This window comes from Acanthaster planci, linkage group LG12, assembly GCF_054643075.1.
Source record: "Acanthaster planci isolate LZ-2023a linkage group LG12, COTS_SCS, whole genome shotgun sequence".
NCBI lineage: Eukaryota > Metazoa > Echinodermata > Asteroidea > Valvatida > Acanthasteridae > Acanthaster > Acanthaster planci.
The window spans coordinates 16062068-16082334 of record NC_141788.1 but is presented as its reverse complement, the minus strand read 5'-3'; the positions used below and the strand labels follow the sequence as shown (position 1 = coordinate 16082334).

The window sequence follows — 20267 nt, the reverse complement described above, 5'->3', positions numbered from 1 at the left end:
TGTACATGTACATGGGCTGATACACATGTACATGTAACTAAACAGCAGTATGGTTTATTTCCATACATATCAATTGTACATGCATGTGGAGGATAAAAACTGGGCAACAAATAAAGTTGATGCTTTACTAACACGTACTTTCATTTCAAGAAACGAGATAAAAGATCAGCAGCAGTCACCAGTAGTACTTGTTTGTTGTAATGTGGTCTGTTTGGTCTCTGGTGTTAATGGTCAGAGTCCAACCTCTAACTTCCTAATCACAGTCACGCCATCAGTGATGATTTTCATAATCATTCTGTACAAAAGAGCTAATTTAGTGGGCCAGTATTACGCGTGTGCCCGTAGGAGACAAATTGGCATCATTAGGTGAGGAGTCAAGAAACTCATACCTGAGTTGTGAAACATTGTCAACTTTCAACCTTTAGGACAAAAAAACCCCAAGACTTTTGTGCCCGTATGTTCTGTCGTTCCAGCCCTTGCCCGAGCACACTTGTGAGCCCGAAACAGCAAATTCCTCAAAGCTTAATTACTTTCCATTGCAGAAACTAAAAGTAGAATGACCGAAATGCCAAATCCATACTTCCCGCAGAATTCGAAGCCTGCCGTGGCCGGCCCGTCGCAAGGGGAAAGTCAAGGCAGTGTTACACATTGCCCCCAGCGGCTAGCAGGGGTCATCTTTCCTGCGCAGCTTTCGAAATCTCTGGTGGCGAGATGGGCCTGGGGGTAGAGGAAGTGTATGATGTTGGAGGGGGGGGAGAAATTGTCCTCCCCTCCCCTTCTCCGTTCCCCGCTCTTGATGCTCAACTTTCCTTGGACTGGCTGTGCAGACGGAAGTGGGAATAAGGGTATACATGTACATGTACATGTGTAACATAGTGGCTGTATTTAGCCATGCATACAAGTACATGTACATGCACTAGTACCTCATACATGTACAGTACGTGGCATGGCTCCGGAGTCATTTGTACATGATATTAAAGTTTACAATTGAATATTACATGATATTAAGTGGAAAGGCTGAAAAATGGCTGTGCATTTTCAAATTACTTATATACATATCTATAGCAGAAAATGGATGGAGATTGAGCTGGACTCTTCAAAGAAAGTGACTTCAGATGTACCGTAGGCTAAAGTCAAAAACTAGAGCTGAGAAACAGAGGTGAAGATTAAAGTTTTTTAACATTTGACAGAGGTCCCAGAAGTCATTAGTTTGCAAAGCATTAATTATTCAGTGATCCTCTATCAATTTGGAGAAGAGCAAGCTGGAGAATGTGTTGATACAATGGGGAATGTGACTTGCCTCGGTATGTCCCTGTTTTGTTGAACTCCAGAACACATGTACGTTGCCAAAGGGAAATTTACATGCTGGCGGGTACCTATAGGGAGTGACATCCATTGAGTTTCGTGAGGAATGTCGGATGTTGCATCCTGTCTGCTGAGCAGTTCTTTTTAGAGCTCAATACAATCCTGGTGTTTTAGTTACTCCGTGAAAGCAGCCTCTTGGCCACGTTTAATGGTGCAGAAGGGCCAGCGTGGAGCATCTCGGTCAGTGTGTATGGGTGTGCATTTGGCTATGTTCATCAGACACTGTGTTAGTTAAAATGGTAAAAGTTAAAACAGTCACTCGCTACGGGTGCGGTCGTAAAAGTAAAAATCACCGAGCATCCAGACACTGTTTTAATTTGGCAGGTTTAACCTGAAGCAGTTTATCTCCTTTTTGCGGGGTCATGAAGAACTTTCACTCATTTACATACGATAAAGCTCGCGCAAGTTTGTTTACATGCACACATGGTAGCCTACACTTAAAGCAGGTTGGACTGGTTGCCGATATACTTACTGTACCACATATAAAACACGTACTTACTTTTAAAACTGTTTAGCACTAAAGCCTCCCTCCGAGGTGGTTTAAATCACCGTTTTAACTCCAAGAAAAAAACGATTCGGTGTAACTTAGAAAGCATCTAGACATCATTGTAGTGCAAAAGTCACACCGAATCCGATGTAACTACTGTTTTAAGCTTCTTTAAATGGTGTCTGAACCTATCCTTTGTTTTACATGTACATGTATACCTGTACCTTAAGTGGCCTTGGGAACAAAAGAAGTTTACATGATGTAGCATTGGAAAGCGTCACGTGGACTTGTACCTATGTCCGCACTTGTCCCCCTCTCTGAAATACTGTTTTAGATGTATTTTGGGGTCAGGCTATCTGTCTGAAAAAGAACGGTCAAGAAATCATCGTAAAAAATATAGCTTTTGAAAAATGAGTAATTTCATCAAGTTTCTTGACTACACAAGATAAAAGGAATGTCCAACCTAGGCTTACGATGTAAGCAGTGGGTAGGACCTGACTGCATTGTTGGGAAGTTTTTATTGGTAGGCAAATTAGGACCGAGTTGCACAGCATTTTTGGTTCCGTTTAAATTGTCATAAGGACGAGTGTTTCTTGTCCTGCGATTCTTGTTGTTTCCCCTGATTTTGATACATGTCATGGACAAATTTGTCCTGAATGAAAGGGTATCAGTGACTAGTAATCAAGACTATGTGAGGCGTGTTGTGTGCAGTTAGTGGAAGGAAAACGCTTTGAAGCTTTCCAGAAATTGTACTGCCTGGTCAGGACTGCCCTGGCAGCATTCGGTTTTCTGTAGAATGGCTTAAAACAGCCGGAAATCAATATTTGTGAACAAGGTTTAGCTGTCAGTGTTTAATAAGGATTCATCAGGCAGGGTTGGATCTCAACTCCCATCCACATGCATGTATTTTTTATGACTGTTTTCACGGGGCGTTTGCCCTGATGGAGTTGGGAAGCAATCTTCCCGCTCGAACTGTAAATCTCGCAGCAGACAACAGCTGACAAATGACAGCGATGGTGCTGTGCTCAAACCCCCCACCCCCTCGTGCTTTAATTGCCAGTGCGAAGTGGAGGTGATTGGAGTCCTTTGCCGTCACACCATGAAGTGTAACATGTCAGTAATTTGATCAAGTGTCGCAGGATATGAAAGAAACATCAGGCAGTAAATACATTCATTTCTCCTGATCTGATGGATCTTTGCCCTGGTGCGCACCAAAAAAAAAAAAAAAAATGACAGGAAAGGCTGTTGAAAAAGCAGCTTGATTGGGTTCTGTCTGAGGCGATTTTCTTAAATCGTGGCCCAGCTGAGTTCAACCTCAAAGCCAGTTTATATTTGGTGCAGAAGTGAACAACATGATTTTGTGACGTCAGTTCACGCTGCAAATTTGCAAAATTGAACACATTTCAACTTAAGTAAAGTGAAATTCACTGCTAACGTGTTATAATGTCAGTGTTGCTTTGCTGTAGCATTCAGCTTAGATTTTCATCTGACGCAACATCAGTATAGAGTACCAAAGTGAATATGTCACACGTACACTTATGTGTGTAAAAAGCATTACCGGGAGAACCCACGCGTGAACCAATACGCGCATACTCCATTCATTTGTATGGTATCTACTGATTCTAAATGACGCCATACTTCAGTTCTCTATAGAGGCTCAATTGAACTTAATCTTATCAGTCTTGAACCTTTCAACTTCAGCATCATAGGTGTTCTGATTTCCTAATTAACTTCTCAAAAATTCTCACAAACTTTAAAAAGAAAACAAAATTCTGAAAATCAGGCCTTTGTAAAACTGTTGGTCCAAAAACTACATTTGAATTTTGAGGTGGTGTTGACAGGCCTGTTGGGGGGGGCAGTTGCTCCCTCTCTGTGATCAGCTGGTCCCCCTTGGTAAACCATAAGTATCAAAAGTATCTATTGTTCTTGAGATGTGCCCCCAGTGGGTACCGGTATTCCCTCCCCCCCCCTGAAGCCTGCAATGGGGCTGGGAGTTTGAACCCTGGCAGTTTTGCAATTTTGTTTGACCAGATGTAGTTTAACTTCACTTTTAACGGACAGGAGTAAACTTCAAAGTGTTGAAAATTTTGCTTTAATATGTGAAGTGTTTCCAAGATCTCACAAGGTGCGTTAAACCCATATAGTAGGCTGCCTTGTTGTGTTTGGAGTGGCAAGTGTTGGACCGTGAGCGTCATGGTGTATAGAACGTGGGAAGGAGGTGTTACGTGTCCAGCCTCGTCAAGTTCGCTCAGAGAAGCAGCAAAAAAGTACAGGTGTTTGTTTTATGTTGCAGGTGTTTGAGCTCTGACCTAGATCCATATTACACTGAGTGTACTGCAAGGAGTTTCAGGTGCATCATCCTGATAAGAAGTTCAAGCCAAATAGTGCCCAGTATGCATTCATGTATGCGCACCCTTCAGGTCTGGTGGTCTTGTCAAAGGCTGCAGGTGTGAAAGGTGGCTTTGGGCCAGTTCAAGGAGATGCCCCCGTCAATATCAGGTGGTATGGATTTCCTTGGTGATACTTCAGAAGGAAGTCTTAAACAAGGAGTCCTGAGGGAGTAGTGTTACAGTACAGTGCCACCACTATACTGAACAGATATCAAACAATCAAATGTACCAAACATTACCCTATAGCCCCTGAATTCTCCATGGTTTATACATGTACATGTACTTCTTGTAGAGACCTCTTAAAAGACCTTCCCAAGACCCCGCAGGACACGTAGTCAAAATTTAAGTCACAAGCTATTTGTTACAAGCTAAACTGTAACAAAAACATTCCTTTGTCATTGTTAATCTTTGTCACTTGTGACTGATCTTGTGATGGTCTTGACTGCAACACAGCCTTTTAGGTGGGGAGACCATCATGTCAGGACTTACAGTATTTGATTGATTCACAGACAATGAACAAGTTATTTTACATTCTGTTGGGCTGAGAGCAACCGTGGCTGACAACATGCCAGTCACACTGCTAGTTTTTAGACGCTGCTACTAACAAAGTGAGCTGTTGTGCAGTGGTTTCTTTCTTTTGATTTGATATTTTTGCTCTTATGAGGATTTTTGGCTATGCTACCATATTCCTTGTTTGGACAAACCATAGAGTTGAGTTAATAGAGTTGAGTCATGGAGTTGTATTACATTACTAGAGTGCTACATGTATCTTGCAGTGCAGAGTGAAGTCTGCTCGACCGTCGACGCCTTCCGTTTTGTGCACAGACGTTATGAAAGCTCAAAATCTTATACAACTTTTGTATGGCTATCTGCCTACCGGTGTCTGTGTCTATATTCTAATATGATGTGTCAATAATGCCGATGTGCCAAAACCTTAAATGCACATTTCAATTCACAATCAGCAGAATGTGCATTTGGTTTTGCTCGGTGTGAACAATACAAATGTGTGTGCATTTGTGCTGCAGATGAATTTTGCTGAGGCTGTGTCATGCATCTTATTTACCTTGTGTGCTGGCACGTCTGTTCTTCTGTGTTCTGTTTAGAGTACATAACTTGGAATTTGTCCTATCTTATTTTGATATGTCCCAACTTCTCTGCACTTAGTACACTACTTATTCAATATGCCCGTACCTGTAGCTACTTCTGAGTTTTTCTGACTCTGAGAGAACTGGTTGGGAGAATATCTTGTTCTCAACATTTCAAATACATTCAAGCAACACTGACTATTTATCAACCACTTGTCGATTTTGGCTGGTACTCCGTTTATATTCTGTGCACAGGTCATCAGGAAAAAGAAAAACCATTAGTCAACAATAGTCAATGCTTGAACTTGCTCCTCTATATGGCATAATCCATCTCCAAGAATCTTTCCAACCATGTTGTCCAAAGGAGGGACAGGAAAAAATCCGTCCAAGATGTCGAGACAGAAACCCTCACCGTCAGTTCAATCTGAACCAACAACTCTCCGATGAGGAGATTGAAACAATTTCAATAGACTTTAGCCATTAGGATATCGCGGCGTCTTGTGAACGCCTGCTCTGCCTTTTGAATATACATGTACATGTACCGGTATGTAGAAGTAAAGAACTGTGCAACTTCACCTTCAAGGTATTGGTAACTCTGCCAGTCAGAGTCTTGATGCCCTTGCCCTGGTGCTGTATTCTGCGCAGCCAGAGACTCCCACATACTTGTATGCACTTAGAACCTCAAAATCCCCAAATGAAATAAAATGGCCTCGCCTCATGATGTCCTCTTTAAAGTACAGAGAGACAATGAAACTCATCTTACTCCCTCCCCCCCCTCCTTTTTTTCGTTATCATCCCCAATACGCTCACCTACGTGTTACCCGAAGGATTTCTCCCCACACTTATTGCATCAGGCCCAATCTGCCACATCCATCACAAAACATTTGAGATGCTAATTGTGTTAGCCCGGGTGCGATTGCGTAGAATTTGGAAACGTGGCTCATGTTTTGGTGCCGCGGGGCCCAGTTGCCCCCTCTCTCCGTCTGCGATGTCAGCATATGTGATAATTTGCTGGTCCTAACCTAGGTGATGATTTGCCGGGGGGAGACTGAGAAGCAAGAAAGAAAGGAGAAAAGTCGACATGTAGATGCAAGCCTTTCCTCTCTCATTTTAGTTGTATTGTGAAGTGATATTCTTTCCCAGCACTCATTATAGGGATAAATAAATTACCAGTGTCTAAATATTGTTTCTTAGCCTCTTTTGTAATCAAATTCTAATTCCAAAGATAGCAAAATGTGATCTCGGTGGCTGAGTATGTTGATTCTGAAGGCCTTTTTCTGCGTTCTCTGTGTGATGGTACTTACGGTAGTAATTGATTTGCAGGTTGTTTCTGTCTGACATTGAATATTACATGGATCAGCTGATATTAACAAAACACTTCTTTTTATGTTGGAATTTAAAAAAACAATTTTTTGGCCCCCAGACTTCCCAGTTCGATGTCTGTTTTTTTGTCACCTTCACTGGAGTAAGATGTCAGAGTGCACTAGTTACCAGTTCCATTATACTGTTATGTGAGAAATACTGTTTGTCTTTAAAGGAGACTGTACATGAACTATCCTATTTTTACTCAAAGTGCTGGTCACAAATCCTGTCCACTTCGAGCGGGAACAAAGAGGACGTGTGTGTCGATGGAAATGGTGGTCCTTTGGTACAAACTCACCGTGCAGGCACACAAGTTATGTGCATTTGGCGCAGGGCACACTGAGTACGTGCAGTGAATTTATGCTGGAATGTTTGGTCTTTATGTGTGCACCGAATGCATACAGGGACCCAGTTGGAAAACTTCTCACCAGCCTTTCTTTCTTCCGCCGGTGAGGGTTCACTTCAACTCAGGGCGGAAACAGTAGAATATCATATTGTATGTGGTGCCAGGTTTGCAACATTATTGTATCTGATGTGCGAACCCATATGAAAGGAATGAGCCCAACCAATTGAACGCAATGAAAGGAGCGCAGAAACTTAGTCTGATAGGTGGAGCTAAACTTAACAAGCTTTAATAATTTGGGCGTCTTCTTTTATATACTTGGGCTAGCCGCCAGCACAGACTGATACATGTAATGTAGTACCAAATTAACATAACAACTGATATCACAAACATAGTCTGACAGAAAGGATAATTTCAAACGTACATGTACCGCTATGTGTCGTAGATGATAGAGTAAACCCTGGTAAAAGCAAATGCTAAACTGTCAATGATCCTTTTTGAAACTCATTTGGAGAAACTTTAATTGATGTTTTTCTTTTCCAGGCAAAGAATCCCTTCCAAAAATGTTTACTACTACCGCTGCCCTGACCACCGGAAGAACTACGTTATGTCGTTCCCCTTTGCTTTTGACAAAGAAGGTGACACGTACCAGTTTGCCTACTGCTATCCGTACTCCTACACACGCCATCAGACGTATCTGGCAGCCATCGAGAAAAGGAAGCTGAACTACTTGGACCGGGAGCTGCTGTGTCTTAGCGTGGTAGGTCTTTGTTGTTACCAGAAAACTAGAAAACCTGTCTTGTGACTATAAAACTAGAATTCCACTTTGCATTTCCAAAAATACTCCGGGCAACATGAGAACGCATGACAAGTTTGAGCTCTCGACTCCAAGTTGTAAAATATGGCTGTCTGAAGAATGCATTATACAGGCCAGGGCCCAATTTCACAGTGCTGCTTAACAGTGTAGCAGAAAGGACGTGCTAATTGAAGTAGAATATTTTGCTAATCGTAAGCACTGCTTCATGGCATTGCTTGGCGTGGTTCTGCATACGCTTGCACAGAGATTTCCCCTTAGGTCACTATAGCAATTTTTTCTGCAGAGGTAAGCATGCCTTCTGCTTGTATGTTTGCTGTGGTCTTCATTAAATATGCCTAGCCTCTGTTAGTATGAAATCATGGGCTTAGCAGCAGCGTGAAATTGTGTTCAGCTTCCTTCCTTGTTCTTCACAGCATGCGTGGAAACACTTGATCATGCACTCATGTGCTTTTCTGTGTGAATTTCAGCTTGGAACCGGCTTTAGGCAATTTTACGGCATTGTAAGGACCTTTTTTTCTTCTTGCTAAATTGTTTCAGAGTACCTTTGTGTATGGTTCTATTTGCAGACATTATTACTGTGTTCATAACGGAGCTGTTTGCTGCCACCTATATGTACATTGGCTTTAGATATTTCCTGTGAGCTTGATGTGTACAGCAGAACAGTAGCCGAAGATGAAATACCTGTACATGTATTTTGCACTATGTAGGAGTGTTTTGAAACAGGTTTTCCTGTACAAATTCAGTAGTCACTCCAGAAACATTTCAACAGATCTATTTTGATGCATGCAGTGCCGCTTCTTTTGCAGTTGTAACTCCGAAGAAACTCAGAAAGGCTTCAACCCATCCCCAGTGATTTTGCAGGTTTACTGCTGTTGACTAGAATTTGGTGGAAGTGCATGTAAATGACCAAAGCTTTTGTTGCTTTATTTGACCGTTTTGTGAGCCACTCAATATTCTTGATGATTGTAGTTTGTAAATTGAAAAAGTGCAATCTGATCTGTTAAAACCTAAAATTTGGTCTCATTTCTTATTTCTTTTCTTGTTTTACAGAGTAAATATTGTGCAGTACCCACAACCAGAGTGCTCACAGTTTCTAACTGGTTGCATGAGAAATATAATGACAGTTTTGAAATATGTAATATAAAATATGCACTTTTGCAGCAGCAACTCATAAAGACCAAAAACTGGAGGTGCAAGACTATTTCTTTCATTTACATGTACAATGTGGATACAACTTTTGTGACTGAAGAGGTTTCAAAATCATATCACAAACAATTTTGAATAAATTCAAAAATCGTAAAAGGACTTGATGACATACACCAGGCGTTGCTTCAATATCATTGTTGCTATATTACAATCAAGTGTCGCATAAACCTCATCTACCGTACATGTACACCCCTCTAGGGCATTCCTGCATTTCTTCCTACTCCCCCACAACGCCAGAAACTGCCAATTCCCCCCCGCCTCCACATTCCCGGCCACTCCATGCTTCCTCCCCTCTCTCTCTCTCTGTGTGTCTCTCGCAGGCACGACTGCAGGATCTCCGCAAAACTGGACAAGCCGAAGAGTCCCAGTATACCGTAAATGTTATCACAAACCTGACTGGCACCTCAAAGTCAGTATTGACAAGTTGTTGAGGGGCAGAGCTAGTCCCGTCCCTTCTTTAGCTGGCCTTCAAGGCTGCATTATAGGATTACTGTCATCTGCCAGTCTTACTAACCCCCCCCCACACACACCAGGCGATCAACCATTTTCGTTTTTTTTCCCCCCAACTCCTTCTTTCTCGCTTGTCTGAAGAGGTTCTCAAGATGGTGAATACCAATCGTCGGCGTTGGGTCCACTGTTTCTCTTTACGCTGAGCTTGAGATGTGCAATTGGCTTGTCTTTCAATCCGAGTGCCAAATTTGTTTCACAAATATTGGACAGGTTTGCCAGACATTTGCTGTTTTCATTGCAGTGACTTCTTCACTGAGCCATGGCGTGTTGGTTTTAAGGAAATTGCGCTTACATTGTGTAATACAAACACATTTTTGTGGGGATTTTTATCTTGAATTGTTTAATCACACATACTTGTACAGTATGTTGGGATTGACATTTTACGATGTAAAAGTAGAATTTTGAATCAGTTTTTTTTAAGTTTCCTGTTTTAAGGAAACTTTACCTTTGATCAGTTTGTATTCTCTTAGACTTGCCAACTGAAAACTGTTGGGAAGCAGCCAGAAATTGTTAATAAATCCTCAAATGAAAAATGCCCTTTCCCCCCCCTGACTGTACAGTCTGCACGTCAGAAATTGTGTGGGTTAAATAATTGTTTTTTCATTGAACCAGAAATGCTCGTTCTCAGGGGCTGTTTTCATTTGGTTGATTCATTTGAGGAGGAAAAGAGCATCAGAGATCTCAGGATAGAAATCTGACACAAATGTCCCATAACATTGAATTAACTCGGGACTGATTGAAGATGCTGAGGGTGTTTACCCTAGCGTAGAATTTCACTGAAGCTGAAAGACTAGTAATGTAAGATTAGGAAATGATGAAAGAACAACTTACCCGGTACAGTCTCAAAATAATAAAGTTGTCTGGCACCAAATTGTTCCTGCTTCCTGTGTCATGCCTTTCGTTTTTAGTTGGTGTATGATATTTGAGGGAAGTAGGTCTATGGAATGTTTCGTTTTTTATAGAAAGTTGTTTATTTCAGACAAATTAAGGACATGATTGTTTGTCCCCGTTTTTACTTTGAGTTCTTTTGAAAATTTAATGTGTTTAAATTTGTCCAAAATGTTCTTAAGATTTTTTCCTTTCTCCAAAAAGTTTAGTCTGTGGAAGCTCTCGAACTATAGGATTAATGAACTTAGATGAATGAATGGGTATTGTAGGTGGTAATCAGTTACATTGTTGAGATGGAAGTGAATGAAAAGCGAGATCTATATATGCAAGAATGGATTCAGGATGATCTGATAGGAAATACCCGTAGAAGGTGCAACCTAACATGACATTGTTTGTGCACTCATCTTGGGAGATTGGCAAGTGAAGGTGGTTTCCCATTCCTCAGAGATCATATTTACAGGCAGACGACAACAGAGGAGACAGACTCCTAGCTAGCAAACAAGTAGCGAAAACATTGGCCAAATAAACCCCGACGGCGAGGCAGAGTGTCTGTCTCCCCCTCTCCCCACTTTCATCTTTCCCCACGAACCCAGGTACATGTAAATACAGGTGACCTTGGCTTTGACTGTCAGTGCCGATTAGATGAGAAGAGCTCCAGTGGTGATGATTCAGCATCCACTGTAAACACACCGAACCTCACAGACATACACAAAAATGCCGACAAGGCTGAGACAGAATAAAAGGGGAAAGCAGGAAGGGAATGAAAAGCGTTTTACCAACTTCTGCCTCCCCCCCTTGGTTAAATGGGCGGGTGGTGTCACCAACGGAACCAAAAAAAAAAAAAAAATAAAAATTAGATTTCACCTGTTGACAGATAACAAGAGACAAAAGAAGGCGGGAAGGGAGGCCAGTGGTTAACACTGGAACAAGGAAACGGCCGGTGATAGGTGTGCTGTCCCAGCCAGGATTCTTGGAGCCAGGAAAGAAGTCGAGGGATGCCTGTTTAAATTTGTCTCCCGTCTTTATTTTGTTTTGTTTTGTTTTTGTTTTTTTTGGTGGTGGAGGCAAATTGGGAAAGTGGAGACAGGGAAATTTGGAAGGAGGAAGGAAAGAGGGAAATGAAGTGGCGCAGAGTAATGAGTGGGGAATTGATCGCAGTCACTTGGGGTTTTAGGAGAGAGAGAGAGGTAAACAGGTTTTTTTGGGGGGTGTTTTTTATGTACATGTATGTACTGTATGTTGTTGAGGAAACCCTTTGTACCAGTGAGCAAAGACTAGACAAAAATATTGGATTTGGAGCCTTGAGTAATTAAATTGGCAGTTTTTATGCCACACTGAAGGAATGATCTCATTCAGGTAACTTCAGTTTGAAGGCCAAAATTCTTTTGAGACAGATTTGGAGTGATGATACGGTTTAGTTTTGGTATTCAGGAGAATTTTGTGTTGAGATTTGTCTGAGAGAGATTGACTCTTCTAGAATAATTACTGCTGATTGATGTTTTTCAAAACCTGGCATAGCTTGAGGGTCTCGTTGTTTAAGATTGCTGAGGATTCAAAAGAAACAGCTACATGCATAAGAACATAGCAAGATTTGGCAGTTTACCTCTCTGACAGGTAATCTTTACGTACTTACCTAAAATTGCATTATTTATGCATGTGGCAAATGTGGAGAAAAGTGAGCTAGCAGTTTATGTATGGCATATGTAAACTTCTCTTCTGCTCAATTTAACGATGTGTATATGTGTAAACTGACAATTTGTTATGGGAGGGATTCATTCATTGTGTCAGAGTCCAGATCTGTATTTATTCCACCGCTCTGCATTTGTCATAACACACATTAAAACTACAATGTCACAGCAAGGTGCTAGTGGTGTGTGCCATCCAGTAGAACTGACGCTCAGCCACTGGAGGTCTGCTCATCAGAGCGAGGGAGTGTGAGCTGTCAGGTTTAGCGCTCTGGGAAGCTCCGCCAATATATTGCCCCGTCAGAAGATAGCCGGCTCATGCATGCGTGCCCGCAGCATGCCACGGCCAAGGTTACAGTCGGGAAGGGGGGGGGTTTAGAGATCCTGTTTTTCTGTTTGCTATTACGGCAGGGCTGCAGATGGGGGACTGCAGACTTGCATTCAATCAAGCAGAAAAACCCGAGTACGCATTATCCCTTCGCTGCCACCTGCAAGCAACCCCCCCCATCATCAAGATTTGGTACAAGATTCGCCAGCAAGGACATCTGACAAGTCTAAAAACGAGTGTAGTAATATACTGCTCCTGTCACAGGCTTATGAAAACAAGGCTTTTTCTTTATGTTAGTCTCTTTGTTTTCGGTGGACCATTTTTAGTGGCTCGTTGTTGATATAGCAAGTGTCATACAGTAGTATTGTGAGGAGAAAGAGCTCTGCATTTGTATAAATTGCTGAAGGATTTGCTTTCGTGTTTTTTTTTTTTTGAGAGGCAATGCCATGCTTCCATTACCACTACATGTGCACGTATGTAATTCATTTCCATACAGTTTTATTGTACTGTAGACTCTGGGAATGGTACAAATTCAACAACAAAATAACCTATAGCCAATGAACAGCAAAACAAAATGAAACATTTCCCAAGTTACCATTTTCATCTACATTTGTAGCCATTCTGTGGCTGTTCATCATTGTTATGGGGGATGAGGCAGTCTGTTCTGGTTTCTATTTTGTGTCTGCTGACTTTTGGAAAAGTGTGTGAATTGAATGCCAATATTTTTCTTTTGCTCAAAACAGGTTCTTAATTTTAGTCACTTGGCTGGAGACAGGATTTTCAGTTGTGTAATAAATATATATGTCCGGAAACGGACATATATACTTTTAGTCCAGGTCATTCATGGCAAATGGCCTGCCTTATGGTACCTTTGTCACAGAGTGCAGAACATTTTAATACTGCGGGTTTCACCCCCCCCTTTCACTTTGTATATTCAGCTGTCAGAATGCTAACTGTGAATGCAGTTAGATTTATCGGAGGTTTCTTTTCAGCACATAGTACATGAACTAGGAAACAATGGGAGGGATTTGTTGACAGAGGTCACAGGCTCTAACTCAGCCACAGAGGATTTGTACAAATACATGTAACTCTTTGCTTTTCTTACCTTTGTAGCACTGAAAATCTCCAAATCAATTTTCTGATACTGTTTTTAAGTTATACGTCTTGGACAACTGTGTTTTCTACTCATTTTGGGGGGCCAAGAACTTGTGAGGGGTGCATACATTTACATCAAACAAAAATCATACTTTTGTTGCTCAGAGAGGTCATGTGGGTGGCAGCCTGAGTGTGGACAGAGGTCACAGGGTAGTGATGTTGTCGAAACAATGTGAAGAAAGAATTGTAAAAGTTTATACTATAGTTAAATTTACTTCTGGTGAGTGAGGTGTGAAAATGATACCGTGAGCTTGATAAGAGAAATCTTCAATTTGGGGGATTTTTTTAATCCAAATTCAATACACATCAAGGGCCAATTTCATAGAGCTGCTTCAGCACAAAATTTGCTTAAGCGCAAGAAATCCTTACTTTATAAATCAGGTAACCAGCTAAAACTTAGCACGACAATTTGTGGCAAATTTTGTGCTTAAGTAGCTCTATGACATTGGTCCCTGCAGGCAGGGTGAAAATGAAGGACATTTTTCTGGTTATCCTGAATATTTCCAATGCACCAGTAGAGACAACCTTGAAAGTTTTATTTAAGTGCACTTAAATGTGTTGTATGTACACTGTTACAGTATGGCTGACAGTGTTAAGACAGTATGGCGGACATTGTTAGTGTGGCTGACAGTGTTAGGACAGTATGGCTGACAATGTTAATACAGTATGGCTGACAGTGTTAGGACAGTATGGCTGACAATGTTAATACAGTATGGCTGACAGTGTTAGGACAGTATGGCTGACAGTGTTAGGACAGTATGGCTGACAGTGTTAATACAGTATGGCTGACAGTGTTAGGACAGTATGGCTGACAGTGTTAGGACAGTATGGCTGACAGTGTTAGGACAGTATGGCTGACAGTGTTAGGCAGTGATGTAGTGGAGTACTTTTTGAGATTCAAGTTCTCTACCAAACATTTAACTAGTAAGGAGGGAACAAAGCTGGAGTACATTGGCATTTGATGGTACATGCATATTAAAAGCAACCTAATGACTTCAGACCATCACTGTTTGATTAAAATTAACTTTTTAGGACAAAAGTACTCGGAAAGTACTTGGCCGAGTACTTTCCGAGTACTTTTCTCCTTAAAACTTAAATTTTACACAACTGGGAGTGTCTGAAGTCTGACATTTATTTTGTAATCTTACCTTTGCACATTTACCATCAAATGCCTGTGCACTCTGGCTTTATTCCCTCTTACCCAGTTTGGTATTTTGCGGACAGAACGTTGGTACTCGGAAAGTACTCGACTACAGCACTGGTGTTAGGACAGTGTGGCTGACAGTGCTACGAAAGTATGGCTGACAGTGTTAGGACAACATGACTGACAGTGTTAAGACAGTATGGCTGACAGTGTTAGGACAGTATGGCTGACAGTGTTAGGACAGTATGGCTGACAGTGTTAGGACAGTATGACTGACAGTGTTAGGACAGTGTGGCTGATAGTTTTAGGACAGTATGGATGTCAGTGTTAGGACAGTATGGCTGAGATAGTGTTAGGACAGTGTGACTGACAGTGTTAGGACAGTGTGGCTGACAGTGTTAGGATAGTATGGCTTACAGTTTTAGGACAGCACGGCTGACAGTCTTTGGGCCATCCTGACATTTTTTGTATAATTCATAAAGTTAGGCATTTATTTTATTTGAAACAGTGTGAGGAACTACACACTGTGAAGATGGATGCTGAGAAATAACTAACAAATCCATCAAAAACAAAGGCGCCAGCTTTTCAGGAACGGCTAATTTCTTCTGTCTGTCTTCTGGAACTGGAATGACAATCATGTCAATCAGTGTAAATGCCACGTCCGTGGGACTTGGCACGCCTGAATGGAAAAAGTCTAGCCATGGAGAACACTGGCGACAATTGGAAGAGCTCCCGCTCTTGGCACAGCCAAGCAACAGGGTTAAAAATACACCCCTGTGTTGACACACTCGTATTGATAAAGTCACATTTCTTCATTCGGTAGCAACAGTCGATTTCTGTGATGTCTCTTGAAGAAACCCCCAGACTCGTACATGTATGTGCCTATTATTACTGTTTCCATGCATCTTCTTTAATCTGTTCTGATAATGAAAACTGCAGCGTCCCTGCACTTTGGTGCAATAACGTAGAGGATGTTAAACAATCAGCCCCTTTTTTTTTGTTTGAGGGAGGTTGGCAGCTCGCAAATAAAAGTGTATGTGCATTGTTCTGTTACGGATGCAAGGCTTTGCAGTTCGCCTGGGGGGATGTGCTATCTTTCCCTCCCTGCCTAACACCTTTTACTTTGTCACGCGACAAAATAGTCTGATGACCTTGAGCTGGCACGGCCGGTACATGGAATGGTAAACAGATTTTTTTTTTATTATTTTGTTGTAAAATTTCTGTTAAAAAAGAGTGGATTTGAATGGCGATCTACACATCAGCGGATGAGGCGTTCCCCAGAGGAACTCTCTACTTGGTTATGTCATTTTCCTACATCACTCTTATTTTGTTAAGATAAACCTAGGACTTCCCTCCCCCAATTGATATCAACTCTGAATGTAGTAATTTTGTTTCACAAACGCCATTACTGTAATTCGATAAACATGTATGTCTGACTGTTGCATGACAGCTTAAACATGAAGGCGCCTGGGTTAAAAAGCTTCTGACATTTGATTTTACCATCTAAAGCCTACTTCGGCAATCAGATTGAATTTGGGAATGGCTGATGGCTGAGGGGTTGTGATGGGAGGGGCATGCATGGTCTGATTTATGGGAGGGCGCTTTATTCCCTCCGCCACTTTCTTCCACCAATGAAAAAGTAGCTTATGAAAAGTAAAGCAAAACACAAAAAGTGGAAAAAACAAAATGATCGGGAAAAAAATAAATTAACAACATGTGGAATACTTCAAAAGACTTTCTTATTCCCTCTTTATTGTAGACACAATTTTAGTATACGCAGAGGAGTTTTAAATCGGCGGGAAAGCTGAATAACATTTAAAACCTGCCCCCACCCATCAAGATTTTGAATTGCAGCTAGTTTGAGTGCACTTGTTGTTTGATATATCCAGTTATTAGTGATGTTTTGTACCCAATTTTCCCAGCCACATTCAGTTTAAATTAATCTTGTTGATAAAACATCTGGTGTAAAGATGAAGGGGAAAGATTGTGATCTTTGGCCTTTCTTTTTTAATATTACCCATGGACAATTGAAGTAGCATTTTGGGGGCCTCCTGAGGCAGCCCCCAACCTAAGCACCTGTTTATGACCTTATTAAATAATAAATATTATAAACATTCATTAAAATTGACAGCCATTTGGAGAAAAGAATTGTGAAAAATGAATCTCACCAATGTTGTTCATGATATAAGACTGACCACATGTGGGAATAATCCTCATGCACCATACTCACTTCTTTGAAAAGATACTGTACAGATGGAACAGTGTACTCTTGAGAAACTGTAGTCTTCAGATTGGAAAATGTAGTCTACATTGATGTTTGTTTTTTTAATTTAAATAAATAAAAAACCCATTAGTCATTTCGGGGGGGGGGAATAATATAAGAGTGGGGCAAAGGGGGTGTAGCTGGCCTTAGCATTGCTCCATTGTCAGTTGAATTTTATGCTGCCATTTCACACAACACCTGCAATATCCAGACGTGTCAATGCTTGTTGTCACTGATCATCAAATTACTCTCAGACTCAGTGAGCCCTTCCCTTTATTCCCTGTGTAGGCGCACCATGAGCTTTTGTCTTTCGCACCATTTGAGAAAGCTGGAGTGCAGCCGATGACAAGAAATTACGCGCTTTGAGCGGAGTGGACGAAGTGAAGTTATCGGGCATGAATAATTCAGACCCAGTGCAATTATGATTCATGTTTTATGTTTATCTTTTTAGACACAGAAGAGAGAAAAAAAGTGCATGGTAATGACAGACATTGAGGAATGCCAGCTTTAATTAATTTCAGCAGACTGATCCGCCATCATGAGAATAATGAATTTTACCTGTGGCTGTGAATGGAAAAACCTGTTTTTCTGCTTGTGTGCTCCTGTCACGAATGCGAGTGTGGAGATTAAAAAAAAAATTGGGTGGGGGAAACATAACGCATGAATATTTGATCGCGGCCCTTCAAAGTACATTGACACCTCCACTGCATCACCGGTGCCTCAATCAATACCAAGGCTGATGTACGCACTTACTGGAAAATGCGGGAGGGGAGATCGGGTGTCTGTCATGGCTGGTAGGCCATGCTCATTCATGGCCACAAATGGACCTCTCCCTCCCACTGCCCACAATAGCTCTCACCCATCGGCGCTGGTGGTGGTGTCATTCTTGTATGTCTTAACAAAAGAAGCTAACTGAAGGTAGCTATTGGTGTGATGCAGTGTTTTAAAAAAACTGGCCTTGGAAAGGTTGCATTGGCGAGAGTGCGTTGGCTCAGCTGGGGGAGAGGAGTTGCTGTAGGAAGTGTGAATTTGTAACATAGTGTCTCTTCTATCAGTTCCTGAAAGGCCTATTTTTTAACCTGACTTGTTCAGTGCTCATTTTTATCAATCCACAGTATATTTCACTTGTTTATTCCCCAATTTTTTTAAAAGCCACTGAGCTTATTTGGAAATCTCTGGCAATGTGGAAACTATTAATCACTGTAAACAAGAAACAGAACAAAGTTGCATGGGGAAATTAACTGTTTGTTCTTTAAATACATGCATTGAAGTTGGCAGTGTTTAATGAATTGTCCTTCAAATGTGTTTATACAGAATGGAAGGTGAAGTGTGTTTTGGCATTGTAGCCCCCCCAAAAGTCAAATTTTAGTGTTTCTAGTGGAAGTAATTTTTCAACCAAAAGTGATGTACAGGTTTTTTTTATGTTAACAACATGCAGCGAAGTACATCAATTAATTGAAATTCAAGTTCTTTTCGGAATTTGCTCTACCACATTCATCGTGGAAACTGAAAGAATGAGATATTAAAGACAAAGCATTAGTACCTCCGATGACAGAAATTGATCAATGTATGTGTACGTAACCTTGTTAATATAATGCAATAGTTGGACCATCTTTTTTCTTGTGCACTTTAAAAATTCAAGCTGTGATCACAAGCTTAAGTACATCTTTAAAACACTAGAGTCACCCCGATTCTAAATGTCATTTTGCACTGATTTTTGCTTCAAATTTTGCTCCAAAGATTAATATTCTTGCCAAGAAATGAGCCTCTCCACATGCACGCACCAATGTTAGGATATTCAAACGCACGCACACTCGCTCACATTCACAGTGTGCGTTAAGCAAACACTGCAAGTCTAAACTGACCCCAAACACACAATCATTTCAATTCCTAATTGATTCAGCGTGCCCGTATCATAAAAGCCTCTTTTGTGGAATGGAGAAAAAAATTGGGAGAAAATTAATCGCAATCATAACCGTTTTATTTGTTTGAGCACACTTTTTTCTTTTTTCGTTTTTTTTTTTTTTGGCTCGTGCTTGGGATCGTGTCTTTGCATTTGTTTCCGGAATGTGGAGGGTTGATGTTTTGGATAATCGCTGTTGACAAATCTGCTAATGTTACCCTGAGGTCAAAAAGGCTTCTTTAGACAGGTCCATTTCAGAAGGTGGCCACATGTGCAGGTTCTTTGGGACACTCCTTTTCTTCTAAATTTGAAAAATGGAGTTTTTTCCCCTACAAAAGGTATTTGTTGTCTCAAATGTTTCGTCTTTTTGGCTGCAGACAAGATAAGAAAGTTGATAATTCACCATTTACAGAAACAATTCATCTGCCATTTCAAGGAACCCTGTGAAAAGATCTGTCTCACTGAAGGCAAAAATCTGTGAGGCTTTATCTTTCTTCTGTCCTCAGACCTTCCCTGATATTCTCAAACAACTTATAGTTTTCTCAGAAGGGGGCTTTGTTGGTATCGAGGAAAAACATGTACAAATAGCTCTGAGATTTACTTGAAATTTTGTAAGATTAGAACGGTCACTTTCGTTTTTTTTTTTTTTTGCAGATAAGCCCTGTCCCAGATGCCCATGCATTGTGTCCCTGTTAGTATAACTTGTCTCTCCTTTCAGCTAACATGATATTGCTAACAGGCTGTACATTGCCCCAGCCTGGCCCATCATTCATGAACATATCAAATCTCAACAATAATTACGTTGTCACGACCGTCTGATGTAAACCGATACCCAGACTGAGTTTATCCGGCAGTGACGTTTTTGGCCGTTCAAAGTTCCTGTGAAGAAGGGAACAGAATGTTAATGTTTGCTTGTTGAATGTAATTAGACTCATTGTATACATTTTCCACTGATGCTACATATATGTATACTATGAATAGGGAGCGTTTTATAGTCAGTTCATTGAAAGTGATTTGTGAAACCGACTTGTCATTTTTATGTCATGAGATATTTCATTCATTTGTTCACAATTTATTGGTTTCCTGATTGACTCCTTAATTGAGACCGTGGTTTATTGATTGATTTGCAATTGGGTCATTTTATTAATTTTGGGGTGCAATTTTTTTCTGTCCCAGGTACACCAGGCATGCATATGATTTCAAAGTTTAGAGAACATTCTTTATTTCCCATGATTGAGTAAGTAATGCCAATTACCTGCCAAAAAATACAAATAGTTTGAAATGAATTTCAGTGATACTGTACATCTCTTGTTGAATCACACATTTCTGGTGTAAC

The 20267-nt window shown here is 40.9% G+C and overlaps 1 protein-coding gene across 2 annotated transcripts in view; it reads left to right on the top strand.

Moving 5' to 3' along the window:
• Positions 1-20267, top strand: part of LOC110978518 (cytosolic carboxypeptidase 6-like) — an 83939-nt gene that overhangs the window by 30902 nt on the left and 32770 nt on the right. For both annotated transcript variants that reach the window (XM_022233575.2, XM_087143739.1), the window contains exon 5: positions 7576-7792. In XM_022233575.2, the coding sequence (XP_022089267.2) occupies positions 7576-7792 (217 nt within the window). The remainder of the gene's footprint in view (positions 1-7575; positions 7793-20267) is intronic.